At 45.1% G+C, this 8,938-nt stretch overlaps 1 protein-coding gene across 1 annotated transcript in view; it reads right to left on the bottom strand.

The window, feature by feature from the left end:
* Window positions 1-8,938, bottom strand: part of notch2 (notch receptor 2) — a 37,387-nt gene extending 28,449 nt beyond the window's left edge. Inside the window, exons 1-2 of the mRNA XM_083671443.1 lie at window positions 8,626-8,938; window positions 1,516-1,597 (exon numbers count right to left, since the gene is read on the bottom strand). Coding sequence (XP_083527569.1) covers window positions 1,516-1,597; window positions 8,626-8,698 — 155 coding nt within the window. The 5' untranslated portion in view covers window positions 8,699-8,938. The remainder of the gene's footprint in view (window positions 1-1,515; window positions 1,598-8,625) is intronic.

Below are 8,938 nucleotides of genomic sequence, written 5' to 3'. Positions count from 1 at the left end.
TTCGGGCCTAAATGGCAGCCATCAATCTGTTCTGTTCTGTCTCCAAGCACACTTCAACCCCCGGCGGTCCTCAGAGATGTCGTTTAGAGACAGCATGTCAACACATGTCAACAACAGCAATCATAATTAACTCTGACCCCTTGGGCTGGCTCAGGGCTACTGCTGTGTTGGTCATAATTATAGTTGTCTTCGGAGGGGGGGGGGGGGCTACTGTTTACTTACCGACACTTGCCTTTAATATGCTGAAAGTCTAATAAACTCATAATGGGATTTACACACAATGAGCCTTTTTAGTGGCGGCGGCCGGCGGGCCGGCAGGCGGGCGGCCGGGCGGGCGGGGCAGCGTCTGCGTGACGGCATTCAGACAGACTAGTTAATCATTCTAACAGTGGCCATGCTCTCCGTCACCTGACTGCTCTCTGGCTGAAAGACTTCTCTCTTTTCAGGAGGAGCGGCCATCAACAAACTATTGTGATTATAGACATGCGATTTAGGACAAAAATGAATTTGAGCTGATTCAAAGGGCCTGGTTTTTGGACATCAGAGCTAGGCTGGGAGAAAAACAAGAATGTAGAAACTTCCTTCCTTTTTTCAATTGCTCAATTTAATTTACCCTTAATGTGACACAGACGGTCTGTTCCTTTTCTTTGGCAGACTTTTCTTCTACCCTCCCTCTCGGTCTGGCTCACAATACAGTTCTAGACACAGCCTAATAAATTGACAGAAAATGTGAACTATGCTTCATATACACCTGCAGGACAGTATGGAACTGTATGTGTGTACTGTGGTTGAACTTTGGATACTGCTTAGAATGCTTAGAATTGTTGTATTCCGGAACCAGCTGAATTCTTAAATTCTGAAAGGTCTGGGAACAGACACAGTCTGTGATTCACATCTCATTAAATGACATATGATAGGTTCATGGGCAGGCTACGTGTTTTCATTGGTGATCAGATTGGGAGTGTCAAAGCTTTTTAAAGTTAGGTCATAATTACAAGCAAGGATGAACTGTCAAAAGGCACTAGGCATATTTCATGACAATTACAGTACATGTCAGTGCTATACAGTATGCCTATAGGCCAGCAATACATGTGTTTGACTGAGGCAGCGAAAGTGTGCAAATACAGCCTTGGAAATCCCTTGATATCTCTTTGAAAATACAGCTGGGAGGTGGATATGTCTGGGTGGTGTTTCTAGTACGGGTGAACTCGGTGTTCCCTGTAAAACAGTGGAGCTCTATTCATGCTTTCCTGTGTTCAGTTTCTTGCCTCTGTGGAAACAAAGGGGTTAGATCTGACCCTTCGTATACATGCCATTTAGCTGACGCTTTTATCCAAAGCGACTTACACTGCAGTGAGTGCATACATTTCAGTATATATGGTCCCAGCGGGAATCAAACCCACAACCTAAGCGTTACCAACTGAGCCAGTCCAAGAGGACCTTCTCAGAGTTTGGTTGGTCCTGGACCCAACAACCATCTGAGTGCTGCAAACTCCTCAACCCAGCCAGTCTTACCTGCAGTATCCCGTCCCATTGCTGAAGGTAGCGCACGTAGCATTGTTCACACAGGGCTTAACAGCATCCAGACACTGCAACGCTGTAAAGGGACAACAAGAGGAAAACATCAAGATATGAACACAACCTGACGAAGAATGTAGCCTAACTGTTTTTGTTTGGAATACCGTGACGGAATCTGTTTATTCAGGACTCCCCGGGAAAACGAGAAGATGCAACTCAAGAGGTTTTATCCTGTAAATACATTTCAAACAATCCAACGCTACCCAAACTCGTCTGATAGCGTGCTGTGGGTCTCAGCATTCCTCCACCCCCCGAGCCTAGCCAATCGATGTGTAACTATAGCCGGAGCAGTCTGCAGTGAGCCGGTGGACACGCAGCAGACAGTCGGAGAGAGAAACAGCAGCAAGCCTTGATTGAGACAACAAAGCCCCAACTATCTTACTGCCAGTCAGATACTCGGGGGCCCGAACACATCCTCTATTGTGAGGTGTGAATGCAACCAGTGACCAAACTCGAGTGGTCCATACTGGGTGGTGGAAAACATGCCAAACAGAATGTTGATATTCCCAATCTCAATTTGACAATTTAGCCGGCTAAAAATACATTTTAACAGTAGTTGATGTATGGAAAAGGCTGAGGCTGGATGAACAGGCAGTAGTAGGTGAAGCTCTCCAGAATATTGGTATTCCTAACCTCTCCGACAATTTAATACGGTAGCTGACTAAAAGATTAGCAGATTAATTGGTTAGGGTTCATCAAGTAATCAGATTGAAAAAACCTGCTGCTTTTTTAAATGCTTTACTGAGAAAAAATTATAAATTCCGTAAGTTATAGCCTTTGCAGCTTAGAACCATTGACAAATGCCTATGCTTAGAACGAGAACAATTTGTTATACTTTGAACCCCTATAAAATCTGTTTTATTTTTTTGCTTATTCTGTTTCCCTTATTCCTAATTTCAGATTCATTAAATTTCTGTTTTTTACTCAAAATAACACTTCAAAGATGACACGTGAAATGATATTATGTATGTTATTTAAATTCAACTGCTCCTAGAACAATAGATAGAAGAATAGCTGCTACAAACAGATCACATTAACATTCACTGCAAACAAGTCTGTGAACTGTGAATGAGAGAATATTGCTAAACAAAACCTGCAATATAGGCCCATGCTGCTGAACGGGGATACTTTCAGGATACTTTCAGGATACTTTCGGGGATACTTTCAGGATACTTTCGGGGAAACTTTCGGGGAAACTTTCAGGATACTTTCGGGGAAACTTTCGGGGATACTTTCACTTGTATTTTCGTAGCGTTTTTCTAGCAGGTGTGATCTTTGTGCCACCCGGCGCATCCAGTGTCGTCAAATCGAGTGCACGCAGACTCTGGAGAGGTTTTCCCCTGTTTATTTTTAACTGCGTGTGCGCAAGCTGAATCTAGTGGCCTATTCGATTAACAAAAATAAATCGAGGGAGTATTCTGTCATTTTCTTTGCAGTTACTGTTGAATTACGTTGAAAAAAGCCACATACTGTAACCAACACATCCAATACACTACGCAGAGTGGCAAATTAAAACTACAGCTCCTTGTATTTAACAAAACATATTTTCCACAGGAAAACATCAAAATCGGAATTTAGCTTATTTCAAATAGAAAATAGCCTAAAACAAATGTTTAATATGGACAGTTCTGTTTTTTGTTTATATCTTTATCTTCAACAAAGGCTCTATTGGACCGATGGTGACAAGATCTAGAGGCTACTAGTGTGGTTTGATTGGCTGAATTCTCAACCTGGGGTTCACAGGAATCAACCAGAAACCGAGATTCTGCTGCTATAGCTTAAGCGCATTTCTAGGAAGCGACAGGGCAGGCCAGATGATTTCACATCAACGCCAACAGTCACGTGACAAGACAGTCATCGCTGCACAGGAAGTGTGCTCAGCGTTAATGCTACTTCCTGTGACAAGACTGTCACATACAGTATGGTTGAATTTCAGAAAGGAAGAGGTTGGCTCAACACTTACAGAACCATAGTCTAGCCCACTGGACTTTCATTTGTTCATTGTCAAGTAGTGAACTACCTAGATTTTTTTTTTTTAAAAAGCGTAGGCTTATAGAAAGGAAGTTCATCTGATAGAGTAATCATCAGATTTGGCCACAGTTTAGTTTGAGTAAAATGGAACCAGAAAAACAAGACTGGAAGATTAATGCAAACAGTCATGGAATCAAGCATGTGACCAATGAATATCAGGTGACATCACAGAAGATAGCTGACTACTTCTGATCCATACAGCCCCATGCTCCAAGATGTGTGACTTAGCCTGTGGCGTGATGAGTTATAACCACAAACATAACGCCAGCCCCTCCATTCTTTAACCACATACCAGTGACCACGACACCACACACTGGACAGGAGGTGAGGGGAAGACATTAAACGGCTATTCTCTTTTAGCACTGTGTGACTGACCATGTGATGAACTTTAGAACTACAAACCCAGACATTAACTCAACTTTCCATGACATGAAGGGGAGAAGTTAGTAAGGAAGGAGAAAGGAGAGAGGAGACGGACAGACCGAGGAGAATAGGCAACAAAGGAAGGCCACAAAGAGAGAAAAGTGGGGAAGGAGAAAGGCAGTAAAAAAGAGCAACAGTGAGAGGGAGGGAGGGAGGGAGAGAGGGAGGGAGGGAGGGAGAGAGAGAGAGAGAGAGCAGTGGAGAAAGTGTTCTTTTCCCCTGACTGGTTTGACGAGCTCCACATACACTCTGTCACAATGCCAGACGAAATGATCTCACAGGATTTGGGACAGGCTGCCTCTAATTATTCCATTTCCATTCTAAAGCAAGCCACCGGCTCTGGCTTTGGGAGGGAGGAAAGGATCCTCCCCTCTGCAGTACGGCATGACGCACACACACACAGTACTCGCGCGCACACGCACACACACAATAAGCAGACACACAACAAACAAACACAACCACATATACACCACATGACCACACACTCTATTGACAAAGAACTCTTACCAGGCTATTGTGACGTATATCAAGAGACGATCTTTCTTTCGTCTTGGCTAATGGACGTTCTCAAATCCTATCAGTGAAATGTGGTCAGGGCAATTCCCTAGGATTGTAAACACGAGAAGAACCAGGCAACGAGGAAAACAGGGGAAACTAGGGTTGGATTAAGTTGAGGGAGAAATAAAGGGTATTTTTAATACACTGATTAAAACATACCCCCCCCCCACCCCCACCCCATCCCATCCCTGCATTACTGTTATCCAAGTTTTGATTTAATTTCCTTCCATCTGTTTTCCTCACACTAACAGTGCTGAGGAATGGTGGGAGTGAGCACGGGAGCCAGGGAGCGAGAGATGTCAAAAAAAAGGAGGGAGAGATGGAATGAGGTTGGGGCAAGGAGAAGAAAGGCAGGACGGATGAGATTTACAGTGTCTGGGTGGGAGCAGCCTGTGATCCCTGCTGATGGGAGCGTGAAGCTGTGAGGAGCTAATGTGAAGCAGAGGTGGAGGAGGGGAGTGGTGACTGGAGCAGGCGTCTGTACGGCCCAGGTCCCTGACTGCCTCTCTCTGGAGCAGGAGGGCCCAACACACACACACACACACACACACACACACACACACACACACACACACACACACACACACACACACACACACACACACAGCAGGCCTAATGACTTATCAACCACACACATGTGGGGTGGAATGAGAAGGAGCATGTGTGACAGGGTTTAGCTGTGACAGTGTTCCAGACAGACGCTGGACGAAGCAATCACCACATAAGGTGAAATGGAAGTGTGTGTGTGTGTGTGTGTGTGTGTGTGTGTGTGTGTGTGTGGGAGGGCGGATCGCAAACACACAAGAGACGTGGGATGTCGCTATGTGCATGGCACACGTCAGTTCCACCCTCAACACTCACCGCTGCTTTGTCACTGAAACCACAACAAAACTCTGGGGAGGCTCGCCTCTTATTTGAGTCCCACCGGGGAGGGAAGGGACGACGACGACAGGCCTCGGCCGAGGAGTGAGATGAGGAAGTAATTACGAAACACTGACAAAGAATGCACACGAATGGGCGTCCCTGCACGCTGGCCACAGTCCATATAGGAGAGGACAGGAAGTTGTTCGCACCGAGTGAGGAAGTAACCCGGTTTCCTGGAATTGCTATAGCCCACATGCAGCTGCCAAAGGGTTGCCATGGGAGCCTGCAATAAAATACCCTGGCTCAGCATGGACAGAGAAAGCTAAACTAAACAACTTTGCCCAAGGGTTACTGCTTTTGTGGCCCACACAAACAGCAGACCCGACATCAAGCTGGGTTTTAGGGCCTGAGACATAGTAGGTCATACGGTTAGGGAGGCGACTTTACAAATAAGCCAGTGCCAAGAGCAACAATAAAGTTTGATGATAACCTTGCTTTACAATTAGGAAGAGGAGTTAGCACCCCTGATCTAAAGCTGTGTACACAGAGGAGGGCTATGCTCCTGTGGCCTTCACACTACAATGCTAGGGTACAGTATATATGTCTGTGTGTGTGTGTGTGTGTGTGTGTGTGTGTGTGTGTGTGTGTACAGACTAGCCTAGAGAGCCCTCATGGGCACCATGGCTCTACCCTTTCTCCTGGCTCCGGGATTACTGAGCTCTGCTGGGCCAGGAATGCAGGACATCTTAATTCCCTGTTAATTTGCTAACCTGCTCAACAGTGCAGACACAACGCTCCTATAATCCCTCAACCCTTCACAGCATAACCCTACCCCCCCCGCCACCAATAACCGCCCTCCCCCTCCAACACACACACCCACACACACACACACACACACACACACACACACACACACACACACACACCATTCTGTTTAATTTCTCACCTCCTCTGCTCCTCTGCTCTCCCCCCAGACACAATCACACTGATAGGCTACCGTGGTTTGGCAGCAAGCCCTTTTGTTAGGCTGTGCGTCAAGCAAACCAAGTCAATCACCCCCCACCCCCCCACTCCGCCTCGCCTTTCCCTCTACTTTACTGAAAACACATCTGGAGCACACTTCCATTGCCTCTCACCCACTGACCTCATACAGTTAGGTTCTTTGCTGCTGTAGTTTGACTTGACGTTATTTACTACTACTACCCCCCCCCCCCCCCCCCCCCACACACACACACACACACACACCCGACCAAAAGAACAGGGCACAAAAACATGCGCCAGCTAAAAAGGGTGGAGACAGGACCAAATAGAACGGGGCAACTAACATCAAACAACCTTAGAACTGTCTTTGCAGGCAGCCGAACTGAGAGGATGCTCTCAGCCACTGTTGCCCCGCCATGAGGGCACAAGGCAGTGGGAAGAGCGAGCGCTCAGTAATGCAGAACTGTGGGCAGGTCAATAAACAGACGCTTGTGTTCAGCGCGGAGGGCATAGCATGTCGCTCATAAATCACATTTCACACCAGGCTCCAAGTTTGGGTCGAAGAATAGGGCAGTAATGCACGCCACACAATCACTGGGCTTTATGAGTGAATACCAAACCACCACCACCACCACACACGCACGCCATGCCGTCTGGACTGAGTAAATACATCATGCAGCCATCTCCCCACGCAAGGGGGGCTTGCAGCAATAAGTCGTGTGCCACAAAAAAGGCACAGGCTTCCTCTTGGGGTGACAATTAATACAGCACAACAGACGGCATCATCTGCTCAACACAATAGGGGGACAGTGGTGAAGTGTTGCTGCACTGTGAGAGGGACAGAGGGAGAGTGAGGGAGATAGAAAGTAGGAGAGGGGCAGAGAGAGAGAGAGAGAGAGAGAGGGAGAGAGAAAGAAAGGGAGGAATGTGAAACACCAACAGCAACATTCCGCTCCTTCTTCTGCCTGCAGCAGTTTTACATTGTCTTGTGTTCTTTTGTGAAACTCACTGTTCAAAAGTCACTGTCTGTGTAGAAACGTGAGAAAACGAGTCATATGGATAAATCCTGAGCAAAAAAGGCTGTTTGACGATAACGTCAACGCTACCTGGCGTTACCTGGAGCGAACAGGTTGTTATTAAGCGCCATTTCTCAGCGCTGATATAAGCTTTTATTACGTCTGTGTAGGCCTTTGTTGACTGTATAGCCTAATAGTGTTGATAGTATAAAGATTAGAACACTATTAGCAACAATAGCAATTCAGAGTGATAACATTTTGTTATCTATATAATCATATACATTAATAACATAAGAACCATGAATAGGCTATAATAATAACAACCATAGACACTATGTTATACTATCGTCATAATCATAATCATTGTAACAGTGGGTATCAATTATGATCATTAAGTAACATTGTTATTGATCTTATTACCACTCAAGAGAAAAATAAAAATGAAGCCCATCAGCATTAAGCTTCACAAACATACGCCCCAAAAACAATCTACAAACGTTGTTAACTAAAACTGCCAAAACAGTTTCAAATCAGTCAAGTAAGAATAATTGTGACAGAAAAGGCAGGTTTCATGCTGAGTGTTGTCTAACTCTCTCAACAGTACTTTAGTGTCCATTTTGAATTCCTTTCACTAGTATAATGGGCGAGCGCGCTGGTTAGCTAACATCTGGGCAGCGGTGCGAGCCCCTTGCGAGACAGCCCAATTGCGGCACACAATATTATCATATATTATTGAATACCAAAAATGATAATAGTGCAATCCAACATATGTTGTTACCTATATCAACGAAATTATACATGCATAAAGTGTGCAATGTTCCCTGAAGAGTAGCTTAGAAAAACACTACAGTTATGCAGGCTATTTTTCCTTTCTTCTTACCTTGTCTCAAACTAAGGACATAAACGCTCTTTCTGGAGCAGCTTGCCACAAAGTAAAGATGCCAACACTTTGCAACAAGTAACAACTTTATAAAGTTAAGTATCGACTACTTTTAATCTCACAAATCACCTTGCGAATCGACATAGGTCAAAATCACATCTGCGCTGTGCAGAAGCGTGTGCAGAGATGCTTCGCCCCATGCCAGCACACACAGATGCTAAGCAACTAAAAAATAAGATGATATCGGCATTACAAGTTATCACAACCACTATACTAGTGAATAGGAGAACTTACCCAAAGAAAGTCGAATGCAGTAGACAACAAAAACTAATACTATGCCCGAAGAGAAACCGGGTAATTGGCCCATATTTTCTGTAAAATCCACATAGAGTCGCCAGCGCGAGGCTGAGCTCCGTCTCCGGTTAGGTAAACTAAAAGTCAAAGTCTATCGCAAAGAACAACAGTACTAATGCTGGCGTAAAATAGTAAAAGTCACATTCCCCTACTTCATTACAGGTGGTTTAAGATTAAATTCTTCTTTTCGTACGTATTTTCCTATTGAAGACAGCGGCACGGTGGATAAAGTTCCTTCACTTCTCTCCCCTCA

The sequence above is a fragment of the Argentina silus genome, assembly GCF_951799395.1.
Source record: "Argentina silus genome assembly, chromosome: 6".
Classification (NCBI taxonomy): Eukaryota; Metazoa; Chordata; class Actinopteri; order Argentiniformes; family Argentinidae; genus Argentina; species Argentina silus.
The sequence above is the reverse complement of the archived record's forward strand: the minus strand, read 5'-3'. Positions and strand labels throughout refer to the sequence as shown.